An 18968-nucleotide genomic window follows, 5' to 3' on the forward strand; every position below is an offset into this window, starting at 1 on the left:
GTAAGCCAAGGCAGCTGAGAAATATTGTAGATCTTCAGACTATCAAGGGCTGTACAGTTGCCGAGTACGGGAGAAAAGCAGCAAATGTTTAGTCCCATTTATCACAGGAAGGAAAAAAAAAAATCACCCGTTTGCTGTCACTGGCATCTGGCAAGCCAGACCTTCTGGCTAAACTGTGAATGGAAGATTGAGCACCGGGCTTTTCCTTCCCGAAAAGAAAACTAAGTATGATAAATCATAGCATGGAGCAAACTGGAGAACCACGTTGGCTTTGAACCTGACACAGTTCCCTTCTAGGGAGGTAGAAAACTTTCTCCTACAGTGTTACATAAAACGCAGACCCACACTCTCCCCTCTCCCCTCTCTCTATTAACTGTCTTTTTGCACAAAGGCTCCTGGAGAAAGATATCAAGGAAGTCAGTGTCATTTGCAACAGGAAATATTTAAAACATTTCTCTGCTCGGAGGCTGGTCAGTGGACACTTGTTTCTGGCTTCATTCCTCATTTGCTTTTGCCAAGCAGTATCCTCAGAGAAGCCACCAAGCTTACTCTGTAGTCCACATCAGTGGACATACCCTACTCAAGCTGTGTTACTGCCTTCAGGCACAAGTTGGCCAAAGCCAGTCTTGGCGTCTAAAAATAAACTAGTAACTTAAGCCAATCCTGTGGAAGGACCCTGATGAAGCTGCTCATTCTTTTTTTATTATTTATTATATGTAAGTACATGGTAGTGTGTCTTCAGACACTCCAGAAGAGAGCATCAGATTTTGTTATGGATGGTTGTGAGCCACCATGTGGTTGCTGGGATTTGAACTCAGGACCTTTGGAAGAGCAGTCGGCGCTCTTAACCACTGAGCCAGCTCACCAGCTCTAACGCTGCCCATTCTTAATGAAACCAGAATAGAATCAATTGGAAAGGAATCTGCCTTAGATGGGCAAAAGTAATCTTGGTGCTGGTTTTCTTTGGGGTGGGGTGGGGTAGATACCAATAATTTACAAATTATATTTGAATTTGTGTAAAGAATTTTCAAGGTATTGAGGGCTCTGCTTCGTTTTTTTCAGGCACATAGTATGTCGTGTCATAGAATACACTCTGGAAGATGCACTTGACAGATGTACTGTTGTGTCTAGTAGTAGAAAAGGCCTAAGGGTTTCTTGGGTTTTGTTTATTTGTTTTTGCAGAGAAGATGAAGAAAAAAACAAAACAAAACAAAAAGAATTGCAGTGTGGTAGCCAAAGGGGAGGTGGGGAGTCACCTGTCACTGCTGGTCCTTTATGGGGGAAAACATTAAGAATGGTGGCATCTACTGCTCTCCACTCATTGCTGTAAAATTAGGAGGTTTAGTGTATCAGAGAAGAACAAAAAACGCAAGTGCTAACCACATCTGGGCATGACTGGCTAAACCACACCTGGGCATGACTGGTACGGCCTTCAATTCCAGAGCTGAATGGGCTCTAGGTTCTGGACTGATTCATCCTCACTTTGGGTTTTAAGCCAGGACCATAGACTGTAGACTCAAGTGGCTTCAGCCTCACAACAATCCTCCTGTCTCAGCTTCACGTGGGAGAGAAGGTTACACACACCGCTGTGCCTGGCTCTGATTCTTATCTTTAAGTACACTGTAGCTGTCTTCAGACACTCCAGAAGAGGGTGTCAGATCTCATTACAGATGGTTGTGAGCCACCATGTGGTTGCTGGGATTTGAACTCACGACCTTTGGAAGAGCAGTCAGTGCTCTTAACCACTGAACCATCTCTTCAGCCCCTCTGATTCTTATCTTAACAGTTTAGGGATTATAATTCTTTCATTCATCAAATACTGACAGCTACTGTGTATCAAGTACCCCTTTTAAGTACTCAGTGTTTATAAAATGCCACAAAGAAAACTAATGAGAAAACTGTATTTCAGTATATAATCCAGGGATAAAACATAGACAGGAAAGAGGAAGGAAGCTTCCGTCTCCATTGAGCATGAAGAAAAGACAGACAGAAACGTGACGTCCTAGCTCACAGGTAGGGACGAGTGTGTATGTACCTGTGGGAGTTAGCACCAGGGTGAAGAGTTGGTGATAAGGAAGCCGTCTTACTGCCTTATATATGTAGAGTTATTTAATAAACAGCGAACTATATTCTTGGCTTTTAAAAAGTATCTCACACTGTAGCTCAGGCTAGCCTGGAACCCGCTTTACATCCAAGATGGCCTCAGCCTCTCATGCCAATCCTCCTGCTTCCACCCTGTGAAGGCCTACATGAATTGTAGACATGAGCTTAGAACAGCAAAGTTCTTCTGTCAAGAGTTTCTGTTTCCTCACATCTTCCAGCCTCCTGGTCATCACTAACCTGTAGACGTATCTGGTGGTCCGAGCATGGGTGATAATAACCCTGCCAATCACTGAAATCTACAACCTACTTCTACCCTTCATTCTACCTCTTAATTTAGCCTTTCTTTCCAATGCTGAGATGAAGTACCATCCCCATGTGTGTGTGTGTGTGTGTGTGTGTGTGTGTGTGTGTGTGTGTGTGTGTGTTTGCATGCGTGGTTAAGTGTAAGACAATCTTCATTTTAACCCGGTCCATATAATTCCAAAGCCCACATTCCAGTTGTATGTATTTTTACCCACCATGCTCTAAGAGAAATGCAAGGAGCTTCTCCTACCAAATTGCATGACCAGTACCATGTCCCCCCACCTACCTACCTGTGTCTCCAGGGCTTAGTCATTCCTTTCCTTTCAGTCTTTCTCCATCTTGATTCAACTAAGTCATCTCTGACGTTCTAGACACAGATACCGAGATTCTCTGATAGCATTAGCTTTAGAGACTTTAATGCACTTCGAGTCCCACAAAATCAATGATTTGGTCGATAAACATACATTGATTGCTGTCTCCCGGAGTCGGATACAGTCTACAAGCACCATGCTGCAAGGAAATTTTACTTAAGAACTTAATCAAGTGCTGTGGAGTAGAAACACAGAAGTTTGGTCCAGATATCTTGGCCTTCTGTTGACTCTTGATTGGAAACACCAATGCCTGCAGACCGCACAGGACATTTTAGTGGCTGGAGTGGAGTGAAGGCATAGATTTGGCTTGGTCCCAAGCACCCATTTTAAACATCTTGAAAAGCTGTCTTCTGGTTTCTGGCATGACTATAACTTACAAATGCAGATATGCAATCATTGATTGTTGTGATTCTATTGAAAACAAGTCTATAAGAAAATAAGTTGGTTTTTTTTTATACAGAATCAAAAAAAAAAAAAAAAACCCAAAAATCAAAACAACAACAACAAAAAAAACTGAACAAAACCAAAAATTACCCCTATCACCCCACTGCCTAACCCTGCCACCTACTTGTGCTTCAGTCAACAGCATCAGGGAATAAATTCACGAGAGTGAGGATTATCCCTCTGTCCACACTTCTGCTTTGGCACCAAGTACTTTCTCATGTTCCACCCGTTATCTGAAGAGAAGGGTTACTGAATAACTGAATATACTTGAGTACATACCCGAGTTTTAAGAAACTAAGTTCTCAGGTGATAGCTTGAAATTTATAGTCAAGACTTGGATTCTGGGGACTCATCTGTAGCTTAGAGGCAGAACACAGTTTGATGGATCTTCAGCCCTGAAAACAAAATAATACTAGGCTGGACAGAAAATAATAGTAATGATAATTAACACATAATAATAGTAAAGGACTCTAGCTCTCAGTTGGTTATCACTGTTATATTCATTCACAGTCATCCTGGTCTATAAAAGCTAATTAAGTTACTGACTAGATAAATATATAGCAACCAAGATAAAATCAACTAGCTAGTGTTGATAACTCTGTAAAGTAGACAGTAGGTAAATACAGGTTTAGAAATCAAATGCCCTGAGATATGTTTGGAACGTTCCAGAGCCGCACACTTAAGAGTTCCAAACGATAGTTACATTTCTCTCTTTGCCACCCTTAGAGTGGAAATCTCATTAAAGAAATCTTCTTAAATATTTATCCAAAGGGACCAAATTTCCCCTTAGGGGAATGAAGTCCCAGGCACTTGGTATTTCTTTGGTTTTGACCTGACTTCAGAGGCAGGTATCCCATGAAGACGCTGCAGGATCCACAGTCATGAATCTTCTCACTTCTGTGGAGTATCTACAGCTTCAGTGCATGGCTAATTAACCCTGACAGTGGCTATAATGATTTATGGGTTCATACTTAAACAGCCCTGGATGGGATTCATGAAGAATAGCCTGTTTATACTCACCTGCCACAAACACAGAAAACAAGGGATTCTTGATGTCTCTGGTGTGAACAGGAAATGTTCTCCCACATAAAAGACATTTTGAAAGCAAATGTAATGTGGAACCATTCACAAGCAAACGAGCTCCCCAAGAGCTGGAGAGATGGCTCAGTGGTTAAGAGCACTGACTGCTCTTCCAGAGGTCCTGAGTTCAATTCCCAGCAGCCACATGGTGGCTCACAACCATCTGTAATGGAATCCGATGCACTCTTCTGGTGTGTCTGAAGACAGCTACAGTGTACTCATATAAATAAAAATAAATAAATCTTAAAAAAAAAAAAAAGGTATAGGAGTGGAAAAAAACCAGTTGCTCACGGATGTAGGATGCTACTGGTGGTTTTACCTGGGAGCTGCCCTTCAAAATCAGCACTTTCTGTCAGAGACTGTTTGGCACTAAGCTGAGAGTTCTCAAGGACAAGTTCATATTGCAGAAAGAATGTCTTCTAAATCAGTGACCTCAGTAAAGAGACATAACACCACTGACTAAAGGGAAGAGGCTCTATCAACCTGGAAAGGTTAGGCTACATGAGACACAACCACCATTTTCAAATACTTGAAGTGTTTGCTACATAAAGAAAAAGAAGTACAAAATGCTGTGTAAGCCCAGGAGGTAAGCCAACTCCAGGGTGGGTGATGTGCACTTATAATCCCAAGACTTTAAAGAGGTAGAGGCAGGAGTTTAAGGCCGGACTGAGCAAGACCCTGCTACAACAAACAAAGCAAATAACTGTGAACTGGAACCAGTGACCAAAGATTTAAGATCCAGATCTCAGAATGTCCTATTAAAGAGGTTTCTATGAAATATATGAAGTCCATTTTACCATTAAGATATATTCCATTAAGTAAAGTCACATTTGAAATCTATGCATCAAGAGAGTAGGACATTGCTTCCCAAAATGCATCACTGCAGCTCCTTGGACAGCAACCTAGGACAGAGGCTAACTGCAAGGGTGAGGCAAGCCTGAACTAATCTCTGTCTCAATAAGAGAGAATTTGAAAAATTTAGGATTATAAATAGAATCTATACTAGAATCTCTAAATTAAATAGCAAGTATTACACATGCCCATATAAACTACTTAAGAATATAAAGAGCCTACTGTAATTATGTCTTAATTTCTTTTTTTTTTTTTTGTTACTCCAAGAAAGTGTCTGCCAAAAGCTGTTTGGTAGAGAAAGGAATTATTTAGGCTTAAAGTTTGAGAGTACTCTCCATCAGGGTAGGAAAGCCACAGCAGCAGGAACCTGAGGCAGCTGGTCACATTGTATCCAGTCGAGAAGCAGAGACAAAGAACTCCTGTGCTCAGCTCACTTTCTTCTCTTGGGAAGTCCCGAATCCCACAGCCAGGGTAATTGTGCCGCCCACAGTGGGGAGTGAAGGGTGGGGGTCTTTCAACCTCGTGAACCTAATCAAGATATTTATTCCCCCACAGGCATGTTTAAAAGCTCATCTCCCAGGTGATTCTAGAGTCATCAAGTTGATGACTGGGTTAACCTTTACAAATTACAAAAGAAGAATTCTTTCACTTTATTTTTGATAACACATTACTATTGTTAAAGATAGTGTCTCACCGTGTACTACTGGCTAACCTGGAACTCACTATGTAGATCAAGCTGTCCTCAGACTCACAGAGATCCTCCTACTTCTGCCTCTTGAATGCTTCAATTAAAAGTGTGTGCCACCATGCTGGGCTAGAAGAATTTCTCCTCATTACTATACATTTTCACAGGCAGTATTTATTAAAGTTACAGTTTCTGTTACAGGCGGATCTAAAACAGCATATGTGTCGTCATTGTGGTCCTCTGCAGCACTTGTGTGGTCTGTGCATTGCACATAGTACTGACAGAGGAGAGAACAAAAATTATCCCCCAACTACTTATTTAGCTATTAGCCTGACAGCTACCCTGTCCTGGGGTGAGCAACAGTCCCCTATTGTGAAGGACTAAAGGGTTTCCCACATATGGGACTTCAGAACTACAGTCGGCAGAGTCCTAAACACCCCAGCTATGACCCACTATGCTTTTTGTACAAGCCTTACTACCTCTGGACAGTCCACAGTAGAACAATAGGCCTTGAAGCAGTGACATGATGACTGGATTCTCACAGCTGTTCTTTCCCCTTTATGTTTTCAAGGTGAAAGAACAATGTAATCATGCCAACATCCTGACCAAGCCGGACCCAAGAACCTTCTGGACTAATGATGATGCAGGTATTATTGCATTCATGTACCCAGGTCCTACAATGTGCGGGGTACATGCTGTGTCATTGGCTTGCATGCTTGTGCCTAGCCTGACAAATACTTATGGTTCACTATTAATTTTATTCCCATAAGCATCCCTTTATTACATTTCTCTACTTCAGCATCTGAGGAACATGCATTATCTGCAAAGCTTTGTGGACTGTGAACTATATTCCAGAGCTGGGGGACTGAAGAGTGGCTGTATTTCCTAGAGTGATTGGGAAGATCAGTGGAATAACATAGGCCAATACATTAGCTCAAATGTGTTAGTGGACATGATGGTCCGTGTTTCTAATCTCAGTACTCAGGAGGCTGAGGCAAGAGGATCGAGGCCAAGAGTATAAGGCCAGCCTGGTATAAAAGCCTGAAATAAATCATATATTCAAGTCCTTAGAGGAGAGCAGACAATGACTGCTGTCAAATGGTCTGAAGCTTTCTGAGTAAGAGGAGGACTACTGTGTGAGATGAGAAGAGCACTGCTCTGTGAGATGAGAGGAGCACTGCTCTGTGAGATGAGAGGAGCACTCCTCTGTGAGATGAGAGGAGCACTGCTCTGTGAGATGAGAGGAGCACTGCTCTGTGAGATGAGAGGAGCACTGCTCTGTGAGATGAGAGGAGCACTGCTCTGTGAGATGAGAGGAGCACTGCTCTGTGAGATGAGAGGAGCACTGCTCTGTGAGATGAGAGAATCACTGCCCTATGAGATGAGTTACTATGCTTCAACTTATACTAGACCAGCAGGGAACGGAGCTCACAGGTAGAACACTTACCTAACATGTGCAATGCCCTAGGTTTGATTCCCAGCAGCACAAATAAAATAAAAACTAAGGAAAACAAAAGAGTCCTTGGCTTTGGGCTGGCGTTGATGTTCTGTGGTAGAGGGGCTTAACTAGCATGCATCAGGCTTAGGTTCAAGGTATCAGATGACAAAAGTCGGTCAGAGGGCAAAGTGTGTTCTAGAATTGAGAAGACTTTTTTTCTATGACCTGTAATGCCAAATAGCACTACGTAGACACTAGAAATGAGGGGAGCTGGGCTGAAGCAGTGAGGAGCCAAAACCACTAAGAGAGTGAGAACGGCTTTCACTTTTCTCTAATTAAGTAGGGTCTAATGAAACAGGAAAGCGGCGCTGAGCCTTAATATTTATATTATGCCTCACACATTTATGAAGTGTGTTCACAAAATTTAATTCAGTGTATGCAGCAGGCCTGTGAAACAGGAGGGGAAGTAACCCCAGGAGACTGGAAAGGAGGTGACAGGCTAGAACATCTGATACCATCCAAAGCCCAAGGCCAGAACAGCGGAAGGCTGGGAGCAAGGCAGAGCCAGTGCCAGCAGCTATACTCCACTCACTACCAGGGGAGAGACAGCTCTCCTGTGAGGAGCAGTGGGGGCTACCTGTGGGCTTTAATCTTTAATTCATAAAACGAGCAAAAGGAACAGGGACTAACCCAAAAGTTGTTGCCTGTACGTGGGCTCTGTTTCCTAGCTGGACTGCCTTGACTGGCCTCAGTGGGAAAGGAAGCACCTAGCCTCACAGAGACTTGAAGTGCTTGTGTGTGGGGAATACCTACCCAAGCAGAGAAGGGGGTGGGGGATGGGGAGGGAAGGATTAGGGGAGGGGTGACTGGGAGGGGAGCAGTGAGCAGGTTGTAAAGTGAATAAGTAAAGTATTTAATTAAATTAAATTGAAAAACCAGAGTCAAAGGGTATATTACTAACAGAAGCCAGGGACTTGGGGAGGGTGTGTGTGAATGTGTGTGTGTGTGTGTGTGCATGTGTGTAAAACACTATTTTCTTTGAAAGACTAAGTTTATCTATCATTTTATCTATCATCCTTTTTTTTTTCTGTTTTGTATTATGCGTGTCTTATGAAGGATGATGAGAGAACATGACAGTGCCTCGCCTGCCTTCGCCGTCCTTCAGGCCATTAGCAAAGCAACAGCTTAATAAACAAACCGTCTGCCGGCTGAGACTGCTAAGATCCACACTATGTATGATGGAGGAGCAAAGCCTTGGTGTGAATGATGCTTGATGTGGTGTGGAGAGAACACAAGGAGAGGGGCCTCAGCTGGGACAGGCACAGAGACCTGGGCTACTTGTAGATGGCAGAGGTATTATGATGGAAGAACACTGAATGCAGAACATCAGAACATGTCTGAGACAGTGGGATTGTGAGTTGAAGGCCAGCCTGGGGTCAGGGCAAATCTCTGTCTCAGAGATAAAACAAGAAGTCTGTCGTGTCTGCTCACTTTGAAATTTTTTGTGTGACTTGAGGGGTATAACAGGGTCTCTCTTGTAGCACCTCCTCCCTGACATAGTCATTCATGCAGTTACTGGAGCATTTAAATCTCCAGGTATGGTACTGGAATTGTCCCATGGATGCTTAATTTAGTCAGTTTTTGTCACACAAATTCTGTATGTGTGTGTTTGTGTGTGTGTGTGTGTGTGTGTGTGTGTGAGAGAGAGAGAGAGAGAGAGAGAGAGAGAGAGGGAGAGGGAGAGAGAGAAATATGTATTGTATTTGGGTACTTTCAGAGGACAGAGGACAAGTTGTGTCATTCCTCAGACAGCATCTAACTTTTTCTTGAGACAAGGTCTCTATGTGACCTAGAATTCATCAAGGAGCCTAGGCTAAGCAAGCCCCAGGGCTCCATCCATTGTCTCTGACACCCTATCAGCAGGAACCCAAGGTCAGCACCACATCTGCACCACATCTGGCTTCTATACAAGTTCTGGAGAGCGCCACATATATTTTAAAGTTTCGTTGTTAGATACATGTGATTTATTCATTTCTTTAAAAAAATTTACTATTTGTTTGTTTGTTTGTTTGTTTTGAGGAAAAGAAAGAGAATGAAAAAGTTATCCTGTAGCCCAGGCTAGCCTTGAACTCCCGCTAAGAGTACAGTCTTTAGCTCGTCAAAATCTTCCTACCACAACTTCCAGGATTTGAGACACCATGCTTGCCTCTTCTCTCTTTTTCTTTACATCTGATATGTGTGTGTGTGTGTGTGTGTGTGTGTGTGTGTGTGCTTGCACTAGGGACTGAACTTAGGGCTTTGTGTATCAAGTGTATTAAGTGTTCTTACACAGAGCTATATCCCTAGTGAGATTTATTTATTTATTCACCTGCTTACTTTTAATCTTTATATTTGTCCCCAATTTTGAGTGCTATATTAGTCAGGGTTGTCTATAGAGGCAGAATCAATGAATGGGAAGTCCAAGAATCCAGAAGTTGCTTAGGCCATGAGGCTGGCTGTCTCAGCTGGTCTTCAGTAGCCACTAGAATCCCAAAGAGGTAGGCTCTAATGCCAGTGGAGGCATGGACCTGCTAGAAAGACAGAAGCAATCAGACACAGAGCAAAAGCTTCCTTTTCTCATGTCCTCGAGATCTGAATGAAAGGCATGTATGTGTCTTCCTACCTTAGATATCTAGACAAGACGTGGATCCAACCACTTCAAACAAAGCAAAAATATTTCACCGGTGTGCCCTTCATTTCTGAATTGCAGTTCATCCCAGATGTAGTCAAGTTGACAACCAAGAGTAGCCGTCACAGATACAATAAGCCTAAATAAACTACATAGTCTCTTGTTTGTTTGTTACCCAGACAGGGTTTCTCTGTGTAGTCCTGTTCTGGAAATTGCTATATAGAACAGTTGCTGCCAACTCAAGAGATACGCCTGTCTCTGCCTCTCAAGTGCTGGGAATAAAGGCGTGTGTCACCACACCCATTCAAATATTATTTTATAAAGAATAATGAGTTTCTGAGGATCAGCTCACCCTGAAGTCTGGTAGGAACATTTTCCCGCCCAGCATTCTTTGCGAGAGGAAGACTGGCATGTTCTCTGCCATGTGCAGCTGCTGGAGAGACACAAACGTACTGTTTTGTCTCGGTGTTACGTTTAGGATTTATAAGTGCTTCAGTCTTCACACGGAGTGTAAGGAAGAGAGCCACATGTTGAGGGTCATGTGGTAATCCCTGCAGGCAGGGGGTCAGTTACCACAAGCTTGAGGGCAGCGTGACCTCATGGTAAGAGCAAATCATCTCAGGAAGAAGGAAGGATGGGAAGACGGTAGAAGGGGAGGGAGGGAGAGGGAGAAAGAGGAGTAGAAATGAAGAATCGAATCAGCCCGCTTTCAAGTCCACCCTCTTCTCTGGGGCTGGAGTCCTTCACACCTTCTCAGCATTCACTCAGACGAGCGAACAGGCTACACAAGTTCAAACTCCTTTCTGCTGTCACGGTAGACTGAAACTTGTGCGCACCATTTGCTTTTTTTGTACACATTGGTTTTAAGTTGCCGGCCCTGTGGTCTGGAATAGACTATAAATTAGGATTTCGACACAGAGTGAGTCTCCCTCCAAGTTCACAGTGTGCTTTCCCCAGTGCTACTATTGGCAACTATGATAGCGTTCTCTGTGCTGAGAAGCCAGTGACGATAGGCAATGATCAAACCATAGAGCAGCCTTGAGGACCACACTTTTATCCGGGCACTTGCTTGCCAGGTAAGAGAATGGCTCCCTGAAACTCTTCCTGCATTTCTTCAAGTCTGCTTATCACAAGCTGCTTTAACCCTTACATCTGTCAAAATGTCTAGATTTAGTTTCGAGTGCTCATTTGTTTGCTGTTTGAGACAGGGTGTTGTTGTGTCATCCAGGCTATGTTCAAACGCCCGGCCATTGTCCTGTGTAGGCTTCCCAATCTCTGGGATTATAGACATAAACTTCTGGGCACAGCTAGATTATTTTGAAGGGAAAATTTAAGAGCCACAGTCAAAACTGAGGGTATTTTTTTCCTGAGGAGAAAAGTTAATGTTCTATTTTGTTTCAGAATTCTATGTGTGTGGTTTGCATGTGTTTCTATGTTTGTGTGTCTCTGTGTGGTTACGTGTGTGCTTCCATGTGTGATAGTATGTGTGTATGTATGTGTCTGTGTTGGCTGTAGAATAAATGTGACATGAAAATGGAAGAGGGGCCCCCTGGGTGGGAGGGAACGCGTTGGGAAGGGGAGCCAGGGTGATGGGGGGGGGGTGTAGAGGAGAGACGTAATCCACAGTAGTGATGTGTAAGAAAAACCAGAAAAAAATACACTTGGTAATTAAATCAAACAATAAAGTTCCTCAAAAAGAGTGCATCGAGTTACTTTGTATAGATGGAAAAAAATTAATGTATTATTAAATGGAAATCTCAGTTCCAGATGTGGGCTGCCTTGCTATAAGTTATTAGCCAGGAAAGACCTTGCAGAGCCCAAAGTAACACAGGCAACTGTCCAAGCTGCTATTTGCTGACCAGAACTAGACGGTAATACCCCATTGATAAGACACCACATGCCTTGATCATAGGACAGGGAAAGTCAAGCTGGAACTGGACTGGAATTTTCCTCCTTGCTGGTCAGCCCTCAGAATTCCAGAAGGTGCTATGCAGGCTGCCAGGGGAGGATTCTCAGTAAGTCTTACTCAGCTGTGGACGCGTTGTTCAAGGTGAGCCTGCTGGTGCAATGTGTTAGTCAGGTTTGTTATGGGGGTAACCAGCTGTTCTTTGATTGGATTTGGTCCTGGGTCCATAAGAAGAAACTGACTTCTGGTATTATAAACCTAGTTGAAAGCCTGTGGCTTGTGAGGTTATTTGGCCTAGTGAGAGAGTTTTTATATTTTCTAAGTGGACATGATATGCCTCCCAAATTGCCTTCTCTATAACTGTGTTTGTGGCCATAGAGTGCTACTACTATTGGCATTGGTCAGAGAGGTTCTGTTCTGCAGTGATCAGCGGTGACTGGTCAAGGTACACATATAAATGAATGTTGAATGCCCAGCTGTAATGGGGTGTCTCTAACATGCCCTTCACAGTACAGGGAACACTGTTGAAGAGGGGGTGGAAAGAATGGAAAAATCTAGAGAAGAATGTGGGGTGGACTGCAGAGTGCAGACAGCAGCTCCCAAGCACTCTGTAGCTATGACACTCTGGGGCTCACAGGTGTGGCTTCCTGTGTGAGCCCCACACACCGGGAGCTGTCAACACCCTATCACACACAGGAGGCGGAGCATACCTCAGCCACAAAATCAGTTCTCTTATCAACTCTGATTCAGACTACTTTGCTTTGTAGAAGTTGAAATTTGACCACCGATGACCTCAATATGACAATAGCCGCTGATAGTCTTGATTGATTAACTTAATGCATAACGGGGAGTTTTTTAACGCTGACAAGTGAAAGGCTCCTTGCAAACTCAGTGTTCCCTTTGCCAAGTACAACAAAGCATCATGAAAAGAGAGGGGAGGAAAGATGGACGTCTTAAGTTAGAATCACCAAGTTTTTAGCTATCTCCCACTTCCCTTTAAGATAATCCCCAGGGTATTCAGTTCCTAAGAGTTCTTTGCATATGGCACAGGCACAACTAAACGTATGTTGGACAAATTAATTTGGTTAGCCTTCACCAAAACTTGAAGTGGAGGAGTGTGCTTCATTTTGAAGATTTTGTGAAGAAAATCCATCAGAAGGACAGAGGTGTGTTCCACTTTTCATATGCTGCTCCTATACCATCTATTTCTATGACTCAAACGTTTCAAAACAGACATCCATCACTTCCACCTGCGTGCGAGTGTGTGTGTGTGTGTGTGTGTGTGTGTGTGTGTGTGTGTGTGTGTGTGTGTGCCTGTAAGACAAGGTCCTACTGTCATCCAAGGTCTCAAACTGATCCAAAGTCATGACGATCTCCAGCCTCAGTCTTCCAAGTACTGGCATTACAGGCATGGGCTGGCACGTTCAGATAACATGGTACATTTGGAAACTGCTAGCCACAGGCACTCTCCTTTTCCTGAAGCATGTCTCTTTCAGTGGGCCATGCCCAGAGTAGCAGGAAGCAGCCAAGTTGAGTTCTGCATTACTTGCTGTGGTTCAAGTGGTGAACTTGAGAATAAGACCTCCTGCCTCTGCCACAGATTCCGGACTTCCGCCTCAGCAGCTTCCTGCCACTATCTACCCCCTGGGTGATTTCATTTCTTCCACTAGCAAGAACGGAACTGTAATAATAGACTGTGAGCAATGCATGTATTCAAGGAGGTAATGCAACAGAGTTAATGGTGCAACATGTTCTTAGTGGGCAGTGTGTATGTGTGGAGGAAGAATTGTGCTTTTATAGGACAGTTCCCACATTTCCCTTTGCTGTGAGCAAAAGAGCCCTATACTTTGCTTTATTGATGCTTTCACTATGTTGTTCCTTACTGGACCTTTAGTGGGGTTTTTCTCTTGAAATTTAAAGTTTCATCATTTATTGAGCCTTATTATCTAGGGCTCCAAACACAAGAGTGACAAGGATCCTGGAGACACAGACAGGCACACTGTGACACATGCTGTGGGACCCAAGTCCTGCAGCCGGAGATCACACTAGGTGTTGCCTGTTCATTTAGATAAAATAGCTCACTTTGTTTTTTTGTTTTGGCTTTTAATGTTTAAGCTGTTAAACAAGGAATTGACAGGGGAAGGTTGTAAACTCAGATTCTAGGTTTTCCTTTGGACTGAAGCAACCTCTCCCACATTATTCCTTGCATGTGGAACCCCATATTCTTCCGTGTACTCTTGGCTACCAGAACCAGAAAGACAGGAACACATTTTTCTTGACTTTTTAGCATCCTTAATAGGGAGTGTTGGGTTCTGGGCTAGGTGTGGTGGTAAGGCCATGTTTTCCTAGCGCTAAGAAGTCAGAGGCAGCATGACTGGCATTCAGAGCCATTTTAACCTATACAGTGGGCTTAAGGCCAGCCTGTGCTATGTGAGACCCCATCTCAAAAACAAACAAACAAACAAACAAACAAACAAACAAACGCTGGGAAAACCAGTGGAATTCTAAAGCCAGGATTTGGAATGCAGGAAAGAACTTTGCTCTATCTCAGCAAGGCATGCGCAGTTCTAGACAGAGGACAGGGTACTTGCTCCAGGGTCCGGTGAGTGTCCTTTCAGACGCCTCTGCTGGAAGGTGCTGAGAGTCAAGCTTATGCAGCATTTGAGTTGTTTGACATTAAATCCCAGCCTCATGACTACCCCACTGCCAGATGCATGTGTGACTACAGAACCAATTTAGCTACTCACAGAGGAGCCCCCTCACGTTCCCTCAGATTGAGTAAACCAAGGGGTCAGCCTTCGGTGGCTTTACAAATGGAGCAAGATCTGTTCTGCCTTTGTGGGGCTCAGGAATGTATCTTCCCTTTTCCTCTTCCTAAACTTACTTGTTATTTCTGCTGTTTGACTGGGGGATGAACTGACAGTATTCTACAATGGCTGTGTTGTCTGGTTCCCAAAATTCACTGAAAATGTTTTTATACAGTACAGGTATTATTCTACTTACAACGAAGGGTCATCCCAATAAAACACACAGCATATTGTCAGGAAGCACTTAGCGCACACAACCTACCATACATTATTATTTGGTTTGCCTGCTCTACCAATATTTATGTTAGCCTACAGTAACTATCACGAGGAACAATCTGTCTATACATTGCTGGCCAGGAAAACATCACGTTTTTTTTTTTTTATAAAATGTAATTTCTATTGAAGACATATCAATCTATCACAATCATGTCAAAATACTCCAATCATGACGTGTGTTCACAGATGACTCAGTGGGTAAAAGGTGCCTGCCACCAACCAGAGTCCCAGCCTCAGGACCCAGATGGTGAAAGGAGAAAACCAAGTTCCTCAGGTTGTCCTCAGAGTTCCACATTCACACTGTGACACGCACATGCACACACACACATACACACACACACACACACACACACACACACACACACACACACACACACAGGAAATCTAACAAAACAAGTAATATGTAAACAAAACCACTGAAATGCTTTTTTAAAAACTTGTAAGTTGAACAATTATAAGTCAGTGACGATCTTCTTGCGCCTGCCTGATTTGCTCAAATAATTCACTTCACACCTAAGAGCTTTGATGTTTCAAAGTCTCTTTCTGTCTGTCTGTCCGCCAGTCTGTTTGAAACAGTTTGTCTACATAGCTGGCCATGAATTTGCCTGGCTTGAAAGTCATTTCGTAGGACCGGGCTGACCTTGAACTTTTGAAGCTCGGCCTGCCTTGCCTTTATCTCCGCCTCTTCCTCTGCCTCTGCTGCTGCCTCCGGTGTGTCAGGAGGACAGACACTTGGTTTTCATAGTTTTTTCTTACTCCCAGAATTATATCAGGAAAATTTGTATGACGGCTATTCTTGGTTACCAGCTTGACTACATCTGGAAATGGAGGGCACATCTGTGAGGAATTTTTGCTTAATTTGGAGTAGGAAGGCCTACTTTTAATCCATATCTTGAGGCAGGAAGGCACACCGTTTACCAGACATTCAGCCTCGCATGGATAAGCAACTCCTGGATTTTTGGATTTTCCGCTCACAGTCGACTTTGGTTGAATTATCTGGACTGCAGCCTGTAAGTCATTCTAATGAATCCCTTTCTATAGCTATCGATTCTTTCTAGAAGTTCTGTTACTCCAGAGCAGTGACCCTAACAGCCCCTCATGGTAGTGACTCGCCACTATAAAATTATTTTTGTTGCTGCTTTTTAACTGTTATGAATCATAATAAAAATATCTGATCTGTAGGATATCTGGCATGTGACTCCCAAAGGGGTGGGAAACTGCTGTTCTGAAGAAACCTGAAGAGTATATGTTGTCATTTTAAAATGTGAGATAAATAGATTGATGGCAATTCATGTTTTAGGAAAGTTATCTTTCTCATTTTTCAACAAATGTCCCTCATTTTTATTATCTTATGTCAAACTGCATCAAGAATATCTAGTGATGTTAGTTGCGGCTAAGGTTAAAATGTTCTACTGTGCTGGGGTGCAGTTCAGTTGGTGGTGACTGTAACCTGCATCCACAAAGCCCTGGGCTCCATTCCCAGGACCACATAAGCCAGCCCTTGGGAGGTGGAGACAAGGGGTCAGAAGCTCAAGGGCACCCCCAGCTACACACAGTTAAAGGTCAACCTGCCACCAAATGATGACCGAGGCCAGCCTATGATCTTATTTTTAAGGTCTTATACATGTGATTAATTTGCTGAAATACCAAACCTCTGGTAGTTTTCTTTATTCTTACGAAAGACATTTTATAACGTCTAATACAGATTGTTGAGAGAGAAGCTTTCAACAAGTTAAATTTGGATTTACTCAAGCAGAGAATTCTTTCCCCTCCCCTCCCCCCAAGATATGGTTTCTTTGTGTAGCCATGGCTGTCCTTGAACTCTCTAGACTGGGCTGGCCTCAAACTCAGAGATTCACCTGCTCCAGGTCAAGCAAAGGGTTCTAAGTTTATCCAGGCCTCAGAATCAAAGGAGACGCAGGACCAGGAATGGTGGGCAAGCAATAAACTCAGTATTTGGGAAGTAAGGAAAGAAAGTCATAAGTTCAAGGCCACCCTGTGCTATATAGTGGAAGCAGGTCTCAAAGAAACAAAATGACAAGCTATAATAGAAAAGAGATTGCTCTGTGGCATTGGTGGCACCTACATTTATCTCTGTTTTTAGGAGGCAGAGATAGTTTAAGGTCAGCCTTATCTACAGAAAGAGTTCCAGGACAGTCAGAACTACACAGAGGAATCCAGTCTCAAAGGACAGAGCTATCTTGGGCAAAAGGAACATTTGAGTAAAAAGTATTTTAATACAAAACATGTGCACCACATGTCTATTAATATATTTGTACCAACATATGCACATAAACACATTATAAACGCGAATATATAAGGAAATATAAGAAAAGGTTTAATGACCGGGTGTGGTAGCGCACGCCTTTAATCCCAGCTCTTGGGAAGCAGAGGCAGGCAGATTTCTGAATGCAAGGCCAGCCTGGTCTACAGAGAGAGTTCCAAGACAGCCAGGGCTACACAGAGAAACCCTGTCTCAAAAATTAAAAAAAAAAAAAAAGAAAGAAAGAAAGAAAGAAAGAAAGAAAGGAAAAGATTTAATGAAGCTTTTTTTTTTTTTTTTGAGTTTTGGTCTTAACAACAGGGCTATTTTTTTGTTAGATAAAATACAGGTTTTGAGACAAGATATTATATATTCCAGGCTGGCTTAGAATTTACTATGTGGCTGTGGGTAACTACGAATTCTTGGTCCTTCTGCTCTCGCCTCCAAAGTGTTGGAATCACAAGCATATAATGAGACATGTGGCAGAATATACTTTGGACACTTACAAAGCTATTTTGTAACTTTAAAACTGTACATAGTAAAAATAGCCTATAACCAGTAGGTAGCTATCCCAGGAATGAAAATGGTTCACTGAAAGGCAGGTGAGGACAGGGCTTCTCTCTTTAGTTTGTTTGTTTACAGGGTCTCTGTAGCTATGGCAGTCCTAGATCTCACTCTGTAAACCAGGGTAGCCTTGAACTCAGATCTACCTGCTTCTGGCTTCCAAGAACTGGAATTTAAGGCATGCGTCACCACGCCCAGCTGTGGAGTTAGCTTCTTAAGGGAATGGGTGGAGAGGGAGGTGTGTAAGTGGAGGAAACAAATGAGAATAGAATTAGATGTTAGGGTAGAGTTCATCCAAAACCAAACAAAATGGTCCTGATTCAAACTCTGGTTTTTATGGTGTAGACTGACAGAAAAGAGAGAATACAAGGAGACTTCGGAGAAGGTTGTCACAGGGTGGCCTGGGGGTGTTGAATGGCATCCAAGATCCATGTGGAAATGCACGGCAGTCAGCCGTTTCTGCTGATTAGAGTTTTGTTTTGTTAGAGGAGAATTATATGGTAGTAGCTAGGTTGCACTGCCCTCATGGGCATTAAATGGCATACGTTGGCTTCTCAAACTCTTCCCCTACCCACTCTCACCTGTGTTTCCCATCATCCCTTGTGGTTAGTGAAATGGCCATGAGGACAGTAGAGCGAGTGCTTCACTCAGCCTACTGATGTGTCCTAATGCTGACCGAACTGGAAACCCTGCTCGATCTCCTTTACTGCTTCAGTGATGTCAAAGCTGTGACATTAGCTCGAATGTACACAGAGGTGTTTGGGAAAAAGGACAATTCAAACTGAGAAGTAATCTTGACAGTAAACCTAGGCTGTAGATTGCTCTCATGGTGTCCTAGTGTCTGCTGATGCATCTTGAGTATGTTTAAGGTATGGTGGGCCCAGCAGAGGCGTTCATAGGGCAGTTGTGTTAAATAGCTTTGTGTTTCATTTTGTTCTGTTGAAATAGGATCTCACTGCTATCCTGTGCTGTCCTGAAACTCCAGATCCTTAGGCCTTACCTTCCACCACAGCACATGTACACACACACACACACACACACACACACACACACACAAAAGTGTTATTTTCAACTTGTTTTTAAACGTGAACTGGGTTTACTGGCTCAAAACGGGGCTTTTAGCATTAGAAGCACCCAGATCTCTGCTTTCTGATTCCGTCATTTCTATATCATATCGCACAGTGATATCTTTTGAAGCTGCAGGTAAG

At 43.1% G+C, this 18968-nt stretch overlaps 1 protein-coding gene across 2 annotated transcripts in view; it reads left to right on the forward strand.

The window, feature by feature from the left end:
• Positions 1-18968, forward strand: part of Sgk1 (serum/glucocorticoid regulated kinase 1) — a 117720-nt gene that overhangs the window by 80856 nt on the left and 17896 nt on the right. Inside the window, exon 3 of one of the 2 annotated variants that reach the window (NM_001161845.2) lies at positions 6410-6485. In NM_001161845.2, the coding sequence (NP_001155317.2) occupies positions 6410-6485 (76 nt within the window). Of the gene's footprint in view, positions 1-6409; positions 6486-15632; positions 15944-18968 lie in introns of those variants that run through there. The other variant, NM_001161847.2, reaches the window with a different exon arrangement.

The sequence above is a fragment of the Mus musculus genome, chromosome 10 (genome assembly GCF_000001635.26).
Source record: "Mus musculus strain C57BL/6J chromosome 10, GRCm38.p6 C57BL/6J".
Classification (NCBI taxonomy): Eukaryota; Metazoa; Chordata; class Mammalia; order Rodentia; family Muridae; genus Mus; species Mus musculus.